This window comes from Athalia rosae, chromosome 6, assembly GCF_917208135.1.
Source record: "Athalia rosae chromosome 6, iyAthRosa1.1, whole genome shotgun sequence".
NCBI lineage: Eukaryota > Metazoa > Arthropoda > Insecta > Hymenoptera > Athaliidae > Athalia > Athalia rosae.
In genome coordinates this window covers 15,818,898-15,839,854 of record NC_064031.1, presented here as the reverse complement: position 1 = coordinate 15,839,854, position 20,957 = coordinate 15,818,898, and the positions used below count along the sequence as shown (strand labels likewise).

The 20,957-nt window shown below is 41.7% G+C and overlaps 1 protein-coding gene and 1 long non-coding RNA gene across 9 annotated transcripts in view; one reads left to right on the top strand and one right to left on the bottom strand.

Annotated features, from left to right (window-relative positions):
• Nucleotides 1-10,374, bottom strand: part of LOC125501335 — an 89,854-nt gene extending 79,480 nt beyond the window's left edge. For 2 of the 8 annotated variants that reach the window (XR_007278875.1, XR_007278879.1), the window contains exons 1-2: nt 9,911-10,334; nt 8,917-9,138 (exon numbers count right to left, since the gene is read on the bottom strand). This is a non-coding gene — a long non-coding RNA (uncharacterized LOC125501335). Of the gene's footprint in view, nt 1-8,916; nt 9,139-9,910 lie in introns of all 8 variants that reach the window. The other 6 variants (XR_007278878.1, XR_007278877.1, XR_007278883.1 and 3 more) reach the window with 6 other exon arrangements.
• The window catches only part of LOC105683533 (acetylcholinesterase), a 73,221-nt gene that overhangs the window by 31,834 nt on the left and 20,430 nt on the right, over nt 1-20,957 (top strand). Inside the window, exons 2-3 of the mRNA XM_012396195.3 lie at nt 1,676-1,818; nt 12,547-12,699. Of these exons, the coding sequence (XP_012251618.2) occupies nt 1,676-1,818; nt 12,547-12,699 (296 nt within the window). The remainder of the gene's footprint in view (nt 1-1,675; nt 1,819-12,546; nt 12,700-20,957) is intronic.

Genomic DNA, 20,957 nt, shown 5'->3' with positions numbered 1-20,957 from the left:
AATTCTCATTCTTTTGTAATAAAATGTGTTTTATAACTCCAGTCGTTCCCACACCACAACCGTACGCACATATTATCCGTACGTACGTACGTACACCGGAAGCAATCGGAAGTCATCACAAGATATTTTGAGACCTCTAGGTACATAGCCGCATAAATCACGCCTACTTGCAATTAGTTACGGCGTTGTCTAAGATGATTATTAATTTGCGTCGTGTCGGTCTCATCGTCTCACCGTCGTCGGTCTGAGAGCAAGCAATTAATATATCTTTACAGCGATTATCGAGAATAAATTAGTTCCTAACTCACTAGCTGCTACCGAGAAACATACGTGTAGGAATGTATCTCAGGTGTAGGAGAGCGGATACCATCAATCAATTTAGGGATAAACGTTAAAATTTCTACAACGCGACGTTCGCTAATTGAGCTGCTCAAACACAGTCCATCAAACCATTCGGTGGTTCACGTGTGTAAATCAAGTCACATTAAAATATACGCACGACTAATTTCTATCTCGTAAAACTCTCGTGTCTCGTAGACCGTGCAAATAAATTTTCAGTAGTTGAAATTGGCGAAAAAAAAAAAAGAAAGAAAGAAAAAAAATAATTGGTCTCGCTCGGTAGATTTTTTTTTATCTTTTCTCAATAAAATTGCGCCTCGAACATTATCCCTGCACCGTTACCATTCATTGGGACGCAATTTCACGCGAGTACCTGATCCTTATTACCAGTTTCCAGGTACATTGTACGTACATAATGCGTGTCCTGGGAATCGCTAATTTCAGGTTGAACGTACAACTTCGCGTACGAGAACCGCTGAAAGGAAATGAAAAGTAAAAAAAAAAAGGGCGAAGTAAAACTGGAAGTCGCCGGTGAACGACAGCGTGTTCGGAAGTCCGATTCGCCGGAAAGATTCGATCTTAGTCCGGCGAATCTTTTTTTTCTTTCTTTTTTTTCGTTTCTTTTCATTCGCTTTAATGTTTCGTTTCCTCTCTTTCAACTTTATCTCGAGGTTAAATTGTTGCTCGAATCGTGGACACGAAGCCCCGCGTGGGCGTGTAGTCTCTCGAGCTTCTTCTGCTCCTCTAATCGTCCTGATCGATACGTACGAGGTAGGTGGCATATTATTCGCGTAATGCGACCCACTCGAAACGGTGTGAGAAGACATTGATAACAGAAACTTACCACACGTACATATATTCAAGCCGTGTGACTAAAGACCCGTCCGTTCGGTCCGGGGTGCAGAGGGGCGAGCGGGGTGAAAAGGAAAGAATAACAAAAATGTATACCCACGTATAGATATGTACATAATAAATGTTATTTTAAAGCTTATAAATGGCAAAGATAACGTTGAGCGCGAGCATTCGTTATCTCTCGTGCGAAAAGTGGGAAGAAAAGTTGTTTTGTTGCGTGTCGTCTTTTCCGTTTCTTTTTTTCTTTCATTTTTTTCAATTTTTTTATTCCTTATACTTCCGTTACAGGATTATTTATGTTTTTCATTTTTACTGCTTCTTTTTTTTGTCGTGTCCGGAGCTTTGGACGAGAATAACAGTTGCGACCAGCGACGTAACGCGTGAGGATTGATAGTTTTCCATAAGATTTTCCACAGGAAGGTACGATGAAAATTATCGAGAACCGTGTTGATTAAATTATTTTCTTTTGTCAACTGTGTTTCAGGGACGTATTTCATACTTTACGACTTCATCGATTACTTCGAGAAGGATGGACCCAGTTTCCTTCAGCGCGACAAGTTTCTGGATATCATAAACACCATCTTCAAAAATATGTCGACCCTCGAACGAGACGCTATCACTTTTCAAGTGAGTATGAGAAATAATATAATTTTTACGAATGAAAAAGAACCGTTCCCTCTGTGTTCGATGTTCTCGGTCGAAAGGGAACCTTCTAATCATCCAATAAATTTTACCTAACTCTATACGTTCGTGTGACCTAAGCAAATATATGCGTCTGTAAGGTCGAGTCTTTTGTAGGATGTACAAACCTGAACCCGATTGTAAATCTGGGGCTACACGGAAACCCATAAACCTAAACTAAAACGTAGCGATCGAGGCAACCGAGGAAGCCGGCGTACCATTATTTCCCATCGATTCCGATGAAATAAAAAATTTAACCCCGAGCAGATGAATAAATAAAGGTCGCGGTAGGTGTCGTAGATATCAACTTAACTTCGTACACGAAGTGTGGCAGTTTTTTTACTCTAATGCGATACGACGAGCTTCGCTATCATCGGAGTCAGTTTTTTTTTCTCCGCACTCCATGATTCGCGGTAAATAATAAATGGTCCGCATTCTTTCCGGTACTTTTCGAGCAAAGTTTCCGTGGGCCGAGTAAGTTTCTCCCCCTTGGCCAACACCTTGCAGTTATAGGCGCGATGCGTCAAAAGGGAAGGTACATTATACACGAGGTGCGGAGACGCAGGTACCACCCCCCGACCCCCCCACCCTCTAGCCGTCGCCCCGTTCCTTTCCCTACATAATATATTTTCAGGGTGATAAACCCAGACAGATCTGGACGACTCGGCGTAGGGTTGTAGTATTATATACGGAGCGAGGGCCCGCTTCCAGTTCTATCTTTCTTATTTATCGTGACAAAACCCTTGAGTTACCGTGCGGGTATACGTTGCATGATATACGCATCTGGACCCCTTTCCTATACGTCGAATAAAAGGACAAGGGTGAGGAGAAAAAAGGGCATCGTTGTCCTCCAAGCTTGTAAAAAGCTCTCTTGAGGGGTTCCGAACTTTTCTTAACATTCGGTCTGTTTCGAGTTCCCGAACAATATTGGAGCATAACAATTTCGCACAGGTGAAAACAATGAAACCGCGACCCCGTGGTCGTAAAGGAGAGGCGAAAGAGAAATCCTTCGTGCCCGAAATCGGAATATATTTCGGATTGGTTCGGAATTTCGTGGGGCCGTTTTTATTTCCATCCGCATTAATTTTTCCCCATCGCGGTTTTCGTTGTTATTTTATCTGTTTTTTTTTTTTTTCTCTATCTTTTTCGGATGAAAACGCGAATAACGTACGTACGATGACGTGCGGATGATTTTTTTAATTTTGACGTACAGTTTGCACGGTGAAATACAAAGGACGAACCTGATGATGTGCAGATATAGGAGAAAAACCGCACAAAGCCTTAACAAAGAGACCGTTAAAAGTGATTTTCCGGGAAGGCGGCCCACATTCGCATGGATGCCTTGCAGCTAGCGAACTTGCCCGTCAAAAAAAAAAACAACCAAAAAACATGGAAAACAGATATAAAACAAAAAAACGAAACAACCGAAATACACAAAAGCTTTCGCCCCTTTCGTATTTCAGGAGAACAACGAAACTGCGGAACGAACGGGGGAACCCTCTCCATATCTCGAAGTTTAACTTCAATTTTCATTCGCTATACCTTCGACAAAATCTAGGTTACAACTATTTTATACACCTACATGCCTTACGGTATGCGGGTGCGAATGCAGATGCTTCGAAACTCGTACGTATAGTCAATTTGGGATTAAACTTTACACTGAAATCTAATAAATTTCTATCTTTGAGCAGAAACTTTGCGAAATTCATACATCTACTCCACGACTCGAACAATCATGATTTTAATCTCAACTTACGACAGAGCCACTGTAATTTTATCTCGAAAATATTCGGCACATTCTAGCCAAGATTGTTCCAGAAGTGAGAGAAAAAAGCATCTCAAAATTTGGTTTATCTTTTCTTATTTTTTTTTTTTTTTGGCTTTTTCTCTCGAAACGACGTGGACAATTTCTCGCTAGGATTGTCATACTACTCACTTGTGACTCGCGTTCAAGTTTGAAGAGGAGAAAAAAGCCAAAAAAAAAAAAAAAATTGTAGTCTAGATAATTTTGACGTTCGACAGACGTCAGAAGAAAAGACAAGTACGTATATAGAGCGAGCGATGGAGATAACTTGCACGGTGGGATGTATAGGATGACATGGGGACATAATTTCATTGAGATTTTCCTCCGCCATATCGAAGGCAAAACTTCGCGAAGGAGATGGAACGATCCTCTCCTCAAACTTCGTACCCACCTACTACTTTTTACCCAAGTTTTACCGGAGAGATAAAAAAAAAAAGAAGAAGAAGAAGAAAAAAACCGTTGAACAATACACAAAATGTAATGAAAGTAAAAAATGACGAGAAAGAAAACTAAAAAATACATTCACGTCGTAATGAGAAAGACAAGAGCGGACTGTGTAGTACACCTACCCACATCTGAAATATAAAAAGAGACGTATAAAAAGCAACATTTAATTTCTCGTGTAATTGCAACCAGAGGCATCTCTCTTGTGACGCGAGGGAACAAATCTCGTGCAAAAAACAACTAGAAACTGTCGTTCGTTATACGTACTCGGTCGAGTTTTTTTTTTTTTTCTTTAGCTCTTTTTATTCCATTCATTTTTATACCAACCAAGGGCTCGAATTTTGAGCGAACGGTCACGCTGCTCTAGAAGCGTAGAGCGAGCGATTCTTTCATAGAAAATTGCCAATTACTATAGAATTCAAAGTTTCAAGAACGCGTATACAACAATATTGTTGCGGGAAATTGCAAATCGCGCATTCAACAAATTGTAAAAATTTAATGCGCATGAATATGCAAAAGTTTTAATACGGCGTTACGCCCGCTGTATATGTATACCTACCGCACATTCTTCAGAAAATATTGTTCGTCCGATGAGAGAGAAAAAAATTTACAAATAAATAAATGAATAGAAAACAGTAAAACTTTAATAAGCTCGAATAATTGAGACTGCAGCTCAATTCAACAGAGACCAAAAATTTTCATTTGCCCATTGAATTCGTCAAGTATTGCTGCACGCTATTCTCTGTACCTTTTTCAACTCTATACACGGACGCACGTATGTAATGCAAATATAACTATCTTTGTACCTAGATTTCTGGATGGTTCTACTTGAAACGATAAAAAGAAAGGTCAAGGGTCGCCGCGGCGTGCGAGGTGATGGGCTCTTTTATTTTTCAACGTTACTAGAACCCCCCCTGCTACTCCATCTCGTTAGTAATTTTTTTTTTTTCTCCCCATTTTTCGTCTACTTTTTTCTATTCTAAAAATATATATATATATTTTTTTTTTTGTTTCATTTTTTCTCCAATTTAGGTTACTCGCTGCATAATATTTTTCCGCATTTGCATACGTGCACGACCCTTCGTGTGTCGGGGTAGCGTAAGTTTTGAACAAGAAGAAGAAGAAGCTCTAATAAAATCAAGAGAAAATTGTTCGGAGCTTTTTTTTTTTTAAATTGTTTAATTTTTGACGGCGATATTATTTCGCTATCGAAGCGATTCGGTTCGAATGCGTGGTTGATGTGGTTCTAAAAATATAATCGACCATTACGTGGCCGGCTAACATTTGTTAATTAGGATTTTGCATAAATTAAACTATAAGAAGTCGTGGCCCGTGCAGGGTTACGATTTAATCTCGCAAATATAAAAGTAGGCGAGGCATTGTGAAAATTTGTCAAGATGTCAGTCTGGCTCGCTCATTCGACAAATTCTACCCTCGCAATGATCAGCTGGAGATTAATATTTTCAAATTAAGATTCCGCGATGTTAAATAAGCCGAAGAACTGAGAGAAAAATTACAAACGACCGGCGGTCGTTACACGCGTAGGCTTCGGACGTTTTATAGTTGGCTCTGATAATATTCAACTTTGCGTTATTACACGCCCTATACACGTACCCGTATAACGTAATACCAGGATAATGTAAGCCAGGAATACGCAGCTTTTGCCCAGACCAATTTCGCGGTTCGTAATATTTCAGACTAACCCTCTACGGCACTGCTACGTACAGGGTTGTACAGGGCACAGGTACGAACACACACGCTCAATACCACTGCGATCGCGTCCACGTTTCCTTTCCTTTAAATAAACTATATAACTCCACATTCGCTCGAAATTCTGTCCCTCCTGGGTCACTGGGTCATCGGTAATATGCGCCTATTTCGATCCCAGAATTCTCCGTAACTTCCAGCAAATTATTAATCCGGAACGTTGATTAGTTCTTTGCATTTCACCGAAATAGATGTACCGTACACCGTATGTGTGCACATCGTATACATAATGAATCGATAATAATCGCATCTGGGACAGCCCTCTCGAAACAACGGGAGGGGGGGCGGGGGAAAAAAATTTATATTTGTAAATGAAGCGATTTGGCGAGTAGTGGTGTAGGATTTGAAAATTTTCGATACAAGCGAAATTAATTTTATAACACAATTCGTCGCGTGTGACTCCGAGTAAATCAGGCGAGGAATTGTGCTTAAAATTAGACGAGTCATTGCTTTATGCGAAGCGCTGTCCGGCTTTAATTCATTTTCAACTAGAGAAAGAAACGGAAAATTATAAAAAAGCACGACAGAAATTCGAAAAAGCCAAAACGCTCGGTCCATATTTTATCGCAACATCAGTAGCAGCCCTCGAGTTGTTTTATTTTACTTTTTCCCCGAGATGGCAGTGATGAATGGAAGGCGCCTTTTAATCCCGAGATAATCTTTCTCAGCTGACCTATCCATCCACCCTTCCGTCCGCCGACTTCCGATTCGCTTTTACTCCAATCTTACGTGTTTACCATCGGCTATGCGCCGACCGGCTAATTACCTTCGGAGATGATTCAGTTTTTTTTCTCATTTCGTTACCACGTAGGTCACATACGCCCGACAAACGTAACACGACGAAAGCTTACGAAATGATTACGTTCGGCCTACCAGCATCGGGGAATCCCCGAGCGCATCGAAATTGCTGTTTGCAATTTCAAAGTTATGCCCGTCGCACCGCCTCGCTCTGTATTCCGTATATCGAGTGAGCGCTCGGTATTAGTTTCTGTAGAGCTACGTTGATTGATTACAGAAGGAAGCTTTTCTCTCCGAAAGCTTATTCGACTGAATTACCTGTTATATGCACGCCTACGGAAACACCATCGTCATCGGACGAGGATTTCATGTGGGTCAACATTATTTGCGTCGCGGTTATCCTGTCCGATGAATATTCGTACGCGAATAAACGTCAGCGATTGCCCCCCTCCCACAGCCCCCCGGATAATCGTTCGTTTTCTTCTAGCATTCGAAAGTTCGCGACGAAAAACTTTGTGAGAAAATATACACAGGGTGTACCGATTTCCATCGGCAATTTAAAATATTCTCTCCGATTCAATATTTAGAAAAAATTTTTACCCAACATCCAGCCGCTGCAACGATACACGTTTTCGAACTTCTAAATTATGGAGGAGAATTTAAGTGCTTGCCAATGTTCGGTATGCACAGCCGGCAGTTTGATCCCCTCGAATTTATGGCCGAAATCATTTTTTATTTCACGGATCGACAAAATTTCCGTTCCGCGAGAACAATAAAGAAGAAGAGAGAAATGAAATGGTGGAAGAAAAAAAAAAAGTTTTAACGAAACGCACGAAAAATTCAGCCCACTTTTTTGCAAATGGAATTTAAAAAATAGGATCACGTTTCGAGGCGGATTAATATAACATTTCCGTTGTCACGATTTTACGAAGCTCGTAATTGAAAATTAATGAAACCATGGAACAAATAAGTCACAATTAAAAGGGCTTTAGATCGATTGAAAACGGCGTACAAAGTTTTTTCGATTCGTTTGAGAGTAATGTAATTGTAGAAAAAAAATAATAAATTGCGAGCAAAGGATCGAAAATAATTGAGTGATCCGTTTTATCGGGTTCTCAAGTTACACCTCATTCGTTAATTCGCAATTGTGATATTTTTTTTTTTTTTCGCTCTTCACTTTTTGTAGTGAATTTTTGTTCTCTAATTTTTCTAATTCCCTTCTTTTATTGCTCGTTGAAAAGTTGCGCGGGCTTTTGAGGAGGTGGAATTTTATCGCGGGACAATTGGCACGTTTTTAATTAAACCTTTTTGGGGGAAATGCGGAGGCGCTCGTTACGGATATAAACTTTGCCTCTGATTTCGCCCATTCATTATCAGCACGTTGTGTCGATGGCTCTGAAAAAAACCACCGACTCCTTCCCCGCCACTTCTTCGTCTAGAAACTCGTGTGTATCTATATACTTCGAGTTATTCCAAGGATCAAACTTCGCGCGAAAGCTTTCAGTGTAATGTTATATTCGTTGAAACTTCGAAACCTCGAGTCATGAATCACTAATTCTTTTCTATCCTTTTTTCGAAAAACGTAACAGCCCCTTAATTTTCCATCCGGTTATCCGCATCCATCGTACAAATCTAAGTTATCCACACGTTGGGAGAGAAAAACAATTATAAGAAAAAAAAAACAAAAACAGAAAACTTAACACGGATTGATTCCGATCCCTGCAAGATCAGCCAGTTCTTCGTTTGCACCCCATGTGACTGGGTTCACTACGCATACGTATAGGTATTTAACTTTAGCGTGTCACGGATCGTTATCCTACGAGTTGGGAATATTTGATACCTCCTGTAAAACAACACGTGAAATATGGGGGAGCGTGTCGAATTTCAATAAACTCGGGGGGGGAACGAGGTGTACCGAACAATTTTAGAAACCGATTTAATCGAAGGTAGTTTTTTCCCGTACCAACAACGCGTTGAGACTCCGCCGTCATCGACTGTGCATCCGATTTTGCGTACGCGGAAAAGAATGCCCACGGTACAACGCGGAGAGAATGAACAGAGAAAGGGAGAAAAAAGAAAAAATTTGAAAGGAGCCCGAAGACTCGTAGATTTGGTCTTTTGGTGGCACACGGTGAAGAAAAAGGATAAAGAGACGACGACTCGGAAAGGCAAGTCATCAGCATAAACCAATCTCCGATCGAGATTGAATATAGAAAATCCTCCTCTCTTTTCTCATCCTGCTTTTCTTTCTCTCAATTTTCCCTCCCACCTACTTTCGTCTTCTACCGTACCTTTATTTTCTTGTCTCGTATCGGTTACTCACTGAGTTCCTCTTTGTTCTCCATTTTCTCCTTTCCTCTTCTCTCCTCGTATCTCTCGCGTCCCTAGGCAGCCTTAGAGCAGCTGGCTGAATGGCGTGACGATCACCTATTTGCGATACCGTTTTACATTCGATTCCTTTTTTTTTCTTTTCTCTTCCATTTTTCCCCTCGTTTCACGAAAAGTGGAGAACACTGTGAAAGAAAAGAATGCAATGGGACAAGTATCGGCGGAGCGGGTATTCGTGTACGTAATAACAAAGATCAAATGATAGGAGGGAAAATAATTTCTTCAAATCTCGCCCACAGCTACGCTGCAGGGAAAAACTGGTATAACTGGACTAAATGAGACACAATTCATGTTTTTTCCTTTCTTCATATTCCCAGCTTACATAGGTATACCCCGAGGAAGTTTCAAAGTTTCGAGATTAACTCCGGATATACAAAGGAACAATTCTACATCAACGTCGTAGTGCAACGTTTTTACTACGAGAAGCTTCGAGAAACTTTTTTTTCCCTTTTTTTCTTTTTCTGAGCGAAGTCTAAATGATTATAAACAGAAAATGTAACATCTCTCTTGTACCGCTGAAGTTACCTTTGATTCAACTTATCTTGCGACGTATTATACCGTCGCTCGACAATGCGATGTCGATATGGATACGTACACGTACACGTATACCTATGTCTGTTCTCTTGTATCTACATAGAATCAATTTTATCTCACCTTTTCTCCCGATGCAATTCTTCTTTTCTCCCCACGGATGATCGAACAACTTACACAGGTGATACTCAGAGTCGAGACGTTGAAAATCCGAGCGAATCCTCCCAAAGAATAGCGTTCGTCACGGTACCAGAATCGCGTACACCAGTTTAGGCAACTTACCGATGCCATTTTAGGGGGTGGGAAAGAGAAAAAAAAAAAAAAAAAAACAGCCCTGAATTTGGTTATAATGCAACGCTTGCTCACCCACAAATCGTGAATACCAGTGGGCGTCCTCGGGTCCTTTTGATCCTCGAATTGCGTGGGAAGTCCTCTCCGAGGAGTCAGCAGAGGCAGCGTTAGGGATGATGATTTTTTTTTTTTTTAATCTTACCTAATCGCAATTAGTAATTTGTTTTTCTCCGCATCCAAAGGCCCCATCTCCTTGATCGTTGCGAAGCGTACGTTGAATCGAGTCGCGGATATTCCAACTGCGTAATATCTGAGCTCGTCGTCTTTATTTCGTAATTATTATTCGATAGCGTCACGAATTATTGTTCAACGAATGGTTTATTTAACTAACTTTTTTGGTCAAGAAACTTAATTACGTTTTCGATAGCAACGCAGTGAACTAACTAAATAATTCGTACCGTTACGAGGTGAGCTGCCGAATGAGACTGGTAACCGACGCCGCGTCGGGGCTAACGATAAGCCTCGTGACCTCAGCGTTTGTTTTGTTTACAATCGCGCGACTTTCTCTGTACCGAAAACAGAATGGGTCGAAAACAATTACGTAGCTACGTTTTGGCCGTGGAGGCCGAATGAATGTAGTAGAAATATTAAAATTGAACGTATTCTTTATTAATTTTCATGAACTGTATGGAGAATTTTTTTTCACTCAACAAAAACCAAATCGATTTCTGTTATCGTTGTTTTATTATATCTTTTGAGACGCGCTCGTTCGGTGGAGAAATGTCGGAAATTATAGCGTGGACAAAAAGGGGTAATACGGCTTTTGCGATACGTAAGAAGTTTTATTTTTTTTCATTTTCATTTTTCCCTCGATTTTTTCATCTTTGTTCTCATCGTGAAACGGTGAGTTTGATAACCCGACCTGCCGTAAAAAGCGAGAACATATTTACTCCAAGATTTATAACCGAGCGTGTTTTACTCTGGATATAAAACGAAACGAGTGGACAGAGTTTAGGATTTTTACAACGGTGGGGTCGGGCGTCGAATCAAAACCCTTTGGCTTCCCACTGTCACTGCAGGCACGATAAAACTATGGGGTGAACATGGCTCGGGCTGTGACTCGTTTTTTTTTTTTTTTTGTTTTTTTTGTTCGATCTAGTAATTTCGATAAAACCATATTCCAGTCGTATTTTTGTCAAACGTTATTCGAAAATCAGAGGCCATATTTTCATCACATAAAAAACCTGATGACAGCCACAGGTATGTATTAAAAAAATCTGTCCACGTAGGATGGACGAGGTATTAAAAAAAAAATCTTCAATTGATATTCAAAATTTATTCATAAAGTTTGCTAACTTTTTTTTTTTTTCATCTAATTTCAACAGTCAACTTCGTTATTACTTTTCCCTAATTTCATTTTGCCGCACGGTGCAATTTGTTTCCGGTATAATTTTCAGCCGTCTACGTACACACGTCTAACCGTAGAAAATCTGTGAGTCAATTTTCCATCGTCTATCGGTAACTCGTTCTCGTTTTTCTTCGTCCGAAAAATTTGGAAATGTTTCACGAAACGAGAAAAAAAAAAAACAAGTCATTCGGGAATTCGCTACTCCGTGTGTAACCACACGTGATTCAACAAGGTTGGCGAGGGGGATAAATTTCCAACAAAAATAGGAATTCGGAGTTCAATTGGTAATGCGAAACGCGATCTGGATAAAATTTGTCGAAAGGTCGGTCCGATTTCGTTCACTTTGATCGAAAGCTCTGGCGCAGAATATCATCCCACCGCTGATCGTGTTACTCGACCACATCGTACACGATTTCGTCCAGGCGATTAATTCGGGCCCTCCCCAAATTGTTGATGAGAGTTTCAAGAGTTAAGTTAATTATCACGACGTCGTCATCAGCGTTCGATTCTACATTCGGTTTAAATAATCTAATTTCAATCTGCGCCAGGCCCACCGCACACCAGATGTGACGTCCACATATCGCCGACACTTTTCCAACGATCTCCTCGGCATAATAATTCAAACCCGTCAAAGTTGACGTACAATTAATTTTCTATCAACGAGTTACGCTCCCTGAACGGATCGTGAATTTTTAGAAAGATTAACAAAAAAAAAAAGAAGGAGAGAAAGAAACAGTTTAAAAAAAAAAAAAAAAAAAAAACTTTCACGAGCCAGAAATGAAATAGATTTTCTCCTCGGACCGTATAAAACTAACTAAAGTCAATGAAACCCGACCTGCAACTTTATAAGACTCATGGTAACGTATAAAGTTTTAGTACATAGAAAAGAGACGTTATTTTTATACCCTCCACATAAGTGCAGGGCGAACTAAATCTGATTTGGAAAAAAAAAAAAACTGGCCAAAAAAAAAAAAGGAGACGCAGAACTTTTAATCGAACTATTTCACACGACTTTTAGTTATAGAGCAACAAGTGCGGTATTAAATTTCACGGAGTAAAGTAGTTTTATGAAAAGTTTTTTTCAACGACGTCAGTCAGTGCGCCGTAACCGGAGCGAAGGGGGTATCTGGATCGATTTTATATAAAGTAGCCCGTACTCTGCTGGAAATACCTGCGCATCGGTGACACGAAAATGGAAATTAAGTCTTTAACCTGCAGCTATGGTTGTGAGGGAGAAAAAAATCAATCCAAATTTTAGGAAAAAATTTAACCAATTAAAATGTACGTTCATTTTATATTTCAGTACACGGACTGGGAGCACGTGAGCGATGGTTACCTGAACCAAAAAATGATCGGGGACGTGGTCGGTGATTATTTCTTCATTTGTCCGAGCACACATTTCGCCCAACTCTTTGCCGAACGTGGAATGAAAGTTTACTACTACTTCTTCACTCAGGTGAGCTTTGTACTTTTATGTAACTTGAAAAGCTTTTTCCCATCGCACGGAGCGGAGAAAAATATATATATACGTACGGTGTATAAAAACAAAGTACGGTATAATAAAAATAAATTTGAGGAGAGAGTAAAGCTAGAGAGCAAACGAGAAAAAGGAAAGGAGGAGATCCTCGGCAAGGGTGAGATACGGATAGTCTTTTCGCAACTTTCGAATCTCATGCTCGAGACTCTCACCTCAATAATCACATCGACTGCGATTCTTTCACGCTCCACGGATTCGAGGGGGTGTAAAAGCTCCGCGCATTTCGCCTAATGATCATCGAGTGGTTCGAATCTCTGCCCATAATTTTCATCGATGTCTACTTGTTGTATTCGAGCGTTTCGCGACGCGAGACGAGCGCCGATCGTCGATAATTTTAGCGGTCTAATTATCGCCGAACGATTGTCGAAAATTTCCAACGGACGCTGGGGATACGTACAAACGGGCTGGAAGAAAAATGCCTTTTTCGTCATCCGCGTTTGTTCAAGTTCCTCTTGTTTTTCACCCTCCTCTTCGCCCCCGCTTCGTTTTTTGTTATTAATTCTCTCCAACTGACGCGAGAAAAGTTTTCAAAACTTATTTTACCGTCCCGTAGGACTTCGGCGAGACTTTTAGTCTTTGTTCCGGGAAAAAAAAAACCGTGCGCAACGACGCGACAATGCGAGAGAACATTTAGTAACGAAACTAGTTTCGGTAAATATAGGTATACACGTATACCTGAAGGGGAGGTCTCCGAAGTAGGCAACGTTTTCCGCGTTACATATGTATGCAGTGAGAGAAAATATAAAAAAAGGAAAAAAGTTATAACTTTTATCACGACGAAAGAGAAAAATTTCTCTCATCCCCCGCACAATTTTCTTCATTTTTTCCGTCTTTTTTCCTTCAGGATGAACTAAAATTCGGTCCAAAGAAAACACGTACCGGTAATTTGTTATTTTTTTATTTATTTTTTTTTCCGCACGTTTGAAAATGCGATCGTGTGACAAAACGTGCACCTCAGCAAAAGCGCGAAATCCTTTGCACCGAGAGGTATGATGTGGACAAAGGGAATTCCCGTTGGACTTCCAAACGAATTTTCCTAGAACTTAATGGCGACGGTTGGCGCTGAAACATTCCTTATTCCCATATCGCGTTTCAGAAAGAGACCACGTGCACCGGTGCGGAGGCTGTGCGGGACTGCAATGCTCTTAATTAAAACGCGGTAGCGTCGTGCAGCCGTCAAGTCGAACTAATTAAAGTGCAACGTAGCTAAAGCTCCGTTCTCCAGGCTACAAACACTGCACTATATAAAGATAGGACGAAACTCGGCACAAGTATTTCACTTTTTTCATATTTCGCCGTTCGTTGCTTCACCTATTCAATTATCCGGATTAGAAACGGACGTTTACCAAAGGGGTGCGCGGTGTGAAGAAAAATTAAAAAAAAAAAAAATTAAAAAAAAAAGGTCACAATTACTCGCTTGATTATCTCAAACGGTAACAAACGTTATTTTACTTCTTGCTCGATAAAGTTTCACGTAAACTACGGACGAGAAGGTAATTAGAATCGGAGCTTTTATTCGTCACGCGCTGCGGTCGGCCTTGAAGGAAAGAGAAAGAAAAAAAAAAAGGGAGAACAAAAAAAATCAGAGGCAAAAAGGTGAAAAAATCCGTATGCAGCCCACCCGGCCAATAAATTACAAAACTCTTTGCGGCTATGCTATAATAGAAAAGTTTCGTAGTAGGAATTCGTCCCTCGTAATGCGCGTTGAATATTTCATACGAAAAGTACGTATGAAAAACAAAAAAAGAAACCGGGGAGGGGGGTGGGGGTGGGGGGGGGGGAGAAAAAAGGGAAGCAAAAAACCGTGAGAATAAAAAAGTAAAGAATTTCGCGCTGGCAGCTACCCACGGGGTTGGCAAAAGAAACTTTCTTATCTAACTTGCAAGGGTTGTTCTAGTATGAGCAGCTCGCGTGCGTTACGTTGAAATTTAAACGACAGCTAATCTCTATTGCAAAATACGTGTATCCAGAGGCGTATGTACGCAAATACGTAGGTGGATACGTGGTGGTGTGCGACTATGGATGAAAAACGAGGTTAAATTTGAACCGCCAATCCACGTGGTCGTTAACTTTGAGTAAAAGTCGTCGGTCGGTTTACCTACGAATCCTTGTGATCCGCCTACCGCCTGGTTATATCGGAGATGTAGTTATCAAAAATCAAAATTCGGACGCGAAGTTGTAACGTCGAAAGTTGAAACGGGGCAAAGGTGGCGAGTCGGGAACGGGGGCGTCAAATCGCGCGGAATATAATCGCGCCAAGAGTTTAACTTACCGCAGCCCACCCACCCCTCGGGGTGCCGGTGTATCCTCGGTGGTTTCGGCCGTACGAGAAAATTTAACTACGTGCAGAGGTCGCGATACGTTCTTCACCTTGTACAGGTATACAACCAGGTGTACATCCCGAAAGTTCAACTCTCGCAAGCCCGCGATACGGACACGCGATTTTTTGATTGGCAGCTGTTGAACTTAAAATGAAAAAGATATGAAAAAAAAATCGTTGCCAACTCTGAGGAGAAGCTTTTTGAGGACTTGATTCTTTTTTTTTTCTCTCATTTTGACTCCCTTTCGCGTGCACCGTTCGTTCATACCGTGGATATAATTTTTTTTCGCACATACGTTACATCTATTTTTGCGGATAAATTTTCTTTAGCTCGAGCTTTTTTTGGTGTTTTTTTTTTTTGTTTTTCAAACGAATGGTTGGAACTGGTTTAAAAGTGCGGGAAAATTTTTACACGGTAACTCACGATATCACGGTGGCAATACGTGTGTACACGTACCCATGTAGATGGGTGTATGCGCGAGCTGCCTCTATCCGCAAAGGAATTTTAATAAAACAGTTTCTGTAAAAGGTGGAACCCGAGAGTTGCGAGGCAACGTTTAATATATACACATGTAATATATATTATACCTGTATTATGTACACGTGAAGATATGTTTTTACCAAAGTACCTCAGCATCCGCCATCTTGTACGCCTTAAACTTTTATCGGGGGAATTTTTTTCACCCCGCTACTCCGCGCAACCTGCACTCGTTTTATATCCTCCTTGACATGTAAATGTCCGGTTTTGTTCGACGCTGCTACCTTTTTACGGTTTACTCTATTTTTTCCTCCCCTCCCCTCTTCTCGCTCTCGCGATGAGAACTGATTCGAGGGTGGATGAAACTCGCTGTAAAAATCAAAGAACAATTTCAAAACGTACGTGTAATTTGATTTGATTTTTTTTTTTTTCTTACGAACACCTCGCCAGAACCGTTGCCGGATATCTTTCGTCTTCCTTGACCCGAGAGAACAACGGGCGTCGGGGGTAAAATTCAACGAGAGAGAAATAGAATTACTGTTTTTTACGCCGCGTCGGTGGGAACAATCGAGGCGAGAAATTTCGGGTCTACGCGGTGTAACGCTGTAGGTGGATAAAAGCAGACGTGAAAACGATCTGACATTTATTTCGTCAAACCGACGCGACGTGGACGTGGTTTGTACGTTAAAATTTGATTCTTTTTTCAGTGTTTCGAATTTCGTTCTTCATTCGACCCACGGCGACCACGATGGAAACAAAAAATGGGCCTCGAAATTCTGTAATGTAGGCTCCGGTATAATTACGGTGGAGGAGGTAATTTATCAGGGGGTAAGAATGGTCGAGAGATACAGAGGAAAAAGGGGAGAAGCGGCCGAGGGAGAGGGCGAGGGTGGGGGGTGGGGGGTGGTTTGTAACAGCTAAGAGTGTATCATTATTCATGCGCTGGTCTAATCTTAATAACGGGTCTACGAGTAACCTTTCCTAAAGCGCGACGCACTCGAGGCCGTAGTTAGTTTCGTACGCGGGGCCACAAGTTCTGGCTCTTCTCTCATCTGAAACCCTCTCAACGCCCTCAAACTTTACTCCTCTCGACGCTACCCTATATACAGGAGCCTCTCTATCATCTATACATGGTATACATACATACATCCAAAACCGCATACTCCAAAGGATCCGATCCCCCACAAACGAAACAACTCTTGCCCACCGTCATCCCTTAGCCACGCACGTGCCAGATAAGGTTATGCCTATGTATGTGTAAGTATATCTTCGGGAAGTGCCTCCTGCTGCTGTATCGCGAGCATCGAGAAGAAAAAAAAAGGAGAGAAAGAAAATCATGATGATTCTTCGCTTTAGTTTTTTTTGTTTTTTTTTTTTCCACTTAGCACCGCTCGTCTAATCTAGAAATCAGAGTCACAATTATTGAGAGAATTTGAGTTATTTATTATTTTATCGTTCCTGCTCATCCGTTTTTTTTTTATTTCTCGGAGGACGGAACGTCCTCTTCCCTCCCTCGCCGCGCAGGTACGAAGAAAAATTTTCGGTCGTTATATGATACGTTAATCTAATTCAGAGGCGACCTAAGCTCCGAAGGTTTATTATACGTACACGCTCGTTAGATGTGCATGGGCGTTATCCTCATCGAGATTATAAATTTACATCGCCCTAGCATAGGTTATATCCCGTGTAATTAATGATGTAAGTGAAGATAGGAGAACGCGGCGCGTACGGTGTGAGGATCCGAGGAAATCCGATAGGAATCGACGTACGCTTTTATTTGTCTATTCGTTTACCTCTTTTTTTTTTGTTTAACGAAAATACGGAGAGTGCGGAAATCGATTTTTCGTATAATTAATCATTCGCACCCAGCTGCGTGCCGTCGATTAAAAAACTTTTTACCAGCTGTGGTGAGAAACACGATCAACGCGATGAACGTTTCGTCGTAACGTAACTCTATAAAAAATCTGGAGAGTCTGCAGAGAACCAGAAAAAAAAAAATGGAGAAATTATTATCCTTCTACCAGCTGGATAGAGCTAGATATTTCAAGGATTCGCTTGCCTAACCCGACAAAACTTGAACGACGTTAATCAATGCGGTTGAAAACTAACTTTGAAAAATGTCTTTTTTTTTTTCATACAGCAGCTGGTATCCGTCAAAGACCAACTTACCGTCGCGGTACAACCGCCTCGTAAATTTTCGGGGAAACAAAAAAGTTTTCCAACTCGAAAACACTCGCGATACGAGCCGCCTTTTTTACGCCCCCGTCATTCGAGAGCGTCATAAAGTATACGTGCATCGAAAATTGATAAAAGTTAATCCTCGACAAAAACGGTACAAAAAAAAGAAAAAAAGAAAATGGAAACGAACGAGAATGAAATTAACGAAACGTCTCTGGTTGAGATGGTAATTTTTTCGGCATCTGATTGCGAGAAATAATGATAACGCCGTGCCCCGCGAAGGGATGTAAATTTTGACTATGCATCAGGTGGGTATAATTTATACGGGTTACTGCACCGCCGGTTCGTATACATACCTTCTTACCTATCACGTCTTATACTCGAATAATCTTTACGAGCGATCGCGGAAAATTGCATGAAAACTGCAGGATATCATGAACGATCTAATTTCCGGGATAATGAATTATTCAAACCACGCATCGGAAGAGAGGGAGGAAGCGGAGGGAAAAATAGGGAAAAAAACAAACGGATCCCACGAATCTACTCTCCTCAAAGATTTTACAATTTCGAGGGTATGTATCGATCCGATCGGCGCTCGAATCGTTTCCATATATATACATTCGAGCTCCTAATTTGTATCTCTACGGATAGCCCCTCGCTCCTCGTTTCCGTGCCTTATCTCGACGATTGTTATAGAAGCTCGCGTCGATTGACCGAACGTCCCCTCATTGTACGCGCCAAATATCCCCCCGAATTTCTACCGTATAGATATGAAAATTCGGTGGTGTAGACGCGCCGAATTCGCCCAGCGAAAGCAAAATTTTCGAGAAACATGACTTTGCCCGCCTTATCGATTTAATGGACATTTCCAAAATCCGTGCCCGGTCGCCACGATTAGCAAAAACCTTTCGGTGTAACCCCGACGCCGAAGTGATCGTCGACGGCCTCCACGGGTGCGAGATAACTCTTTCGACCTTTTCTCGATAACAACAGCCGTTAAGGAGATCGCTGGAGCGGAAAAGCTGATATTTTTTTTTAGCTGATTTTCCTCCCCCTCGTCGTTTAATTGATAACCATATCGCCGACGATCGTTGAGTACGATGAAAAAAAAAAAAAAGTACAGCGATCGTTCGCACGACGTCGTAATTACCGGTCAAAAAAGCTTTTACGCCCGATGGAAAAAAAGCTCTTCAAATATTCGACGCGTCTATTGTGAACCGTTTATCGCTAAATTTCACCCGGCTCCACGTCGAACGTGTTCCTCCGCGTACCGGGGTGTGCACGTAGCCAGCTTTGTTGTCGTCGTTGTTTTCACTTTGCCAACTTGGCGGTCGTCCAACAAAACCCAATTTAAACACTTCTGACCGATCGGGGTGGCGTACCTATACTCGAACGTCCGGTTACCCGGAGTCGGTGGGACGGACACTCGCAAGCTCGTCCCGCAAACTTTTCCTACGATATTCGAATCAATCGAACGATTGACACTCGGCCGTACCCTCGCAGTCGATTCGGGTCAATCCTAATTTTCCCTCGAAACGTCGTCGTTTCGTTCGATCTAAATTATCGCTAGGGATTAACTAGGGAAAACTTTGCGAAACTCGTTATCAATGGAAAAATTGTATCCTCGAGCTTGCGAGTAGCGATGAAAATAAAATGGGACATCGAGTACGGGGTGAAACGGAAGCGTCGTAACCGTCACGTGTGCGCTACCTACGTCTGCTTCGGACCGTTATCTCGTTCGGAAAATCTCACGTATTTTGTGTCGCTCGAACTAGTTAAATTGACGTGCGGTTACCACCGGCTCGGGTTAAAGGAGTTGGTAGATCGTAATCTGGATTCCGGTATGTGTGCGTCGGGCCGATGAGGGGGTCGTCGGATACCGCGTTCGTTTACGTGTGTGTGCACGGGGGTATATAGAGAGGGCAGGTATTACGCGCCGGGGGTCGCTTTACATCTCGACCGGGTCGGCGTCGCAACGGGGGAAGGAAGTTCCCCGCGTCTTTGCCTGCCCTAATCTGGTCTTTACTACTTCAATAAGCTCGAGGCGGTAGGACCACCCTTATACGCATTCAAGGATTCACTCTGGCACGCTAATCTCCTGCATGGCTGAATCTCCTCCCATCTTTTAACCCCCTGCGACGCGGGTTTCCTTCCTCGTTTCTACCGACCCGCACCACCGCCTCCCCTCCTCATCCCCGTTCTCTTCGTTACTTCGTACGTCGGTTCTGGAAACTATGGAGGGAACCTTTCTTCCGTCACCTACACTTTTGACCTTGCAGCGATGTGCTTTGGTGAAAATCGTTTTTCTTCCTCCAATTTTTCGAACGGCGAGCGATACGTTGGTCGTCAACTTACGGTGGAAATGGGAATTATTTTTGTCGAAGCTCCCGGATGAAAGCAAAGTTCCGGGGTAATTTTTATTTCTTTTTTTCTTTTTTTGTTCCCAATGCCTGTCCGATAATAATTACAACTTCGAAATATTGTACCCTTCAAACTTTTAACGTCGACCGTTAAAAGGAATTTTATATAGGTATCAATCGCCTAATGATTATCCCACTTTTTACCTTTTTACCTTGTAATCAGGATTGGCGCTTTTTATGAATTTGTCGAGTTTATATTTTAAGTAGTTCAATCGCTACGTCGAGTATTGTACGACGGTCGTAAAGCTGAAAAATTAACGGAATATCGTCGTTGTCACGATTTTACTTTATACCGGTTTTTACGAAAGCTCGGCTTTAAATGTTGCGCGTCGACGCGACTCGCTTAGTTCGTCGCTCAAAGCGATGCGGCAGAAAGTGAGTAAGAGAAAGAGAGAAAGAGAGAAAAAAAAACCGATGAAACGAAGGGAAGGAAAAATGTAAAAAAAAATAAAATAAGAGGAGGAAACGGATCTGTCCGGACGTAGAAACGTAGTAACAAGAGCGGTAGCCGAAACGAGGACCGTAGGAAAAGTCTGTAAAGCTGCGGTGGCGAACAAGTTAAATCCTAACCATCTGATCTTTTACTGTCCGAAGGGACGTTCGGTGGCCCTTGAATCCTCGTCGGTCCTTTGGTACAGCGACCTTTAATTTCAAGAGAATTTCTACGGACCTTTTTCATCTCCGCGCTTCGTAGGGATCCGATACCCTTCGGATGTACTATTTAATTACCGGATAGAAAATTGCTTCGTCGATTCTTCGGCGATAAATTTTGAAAGGAACG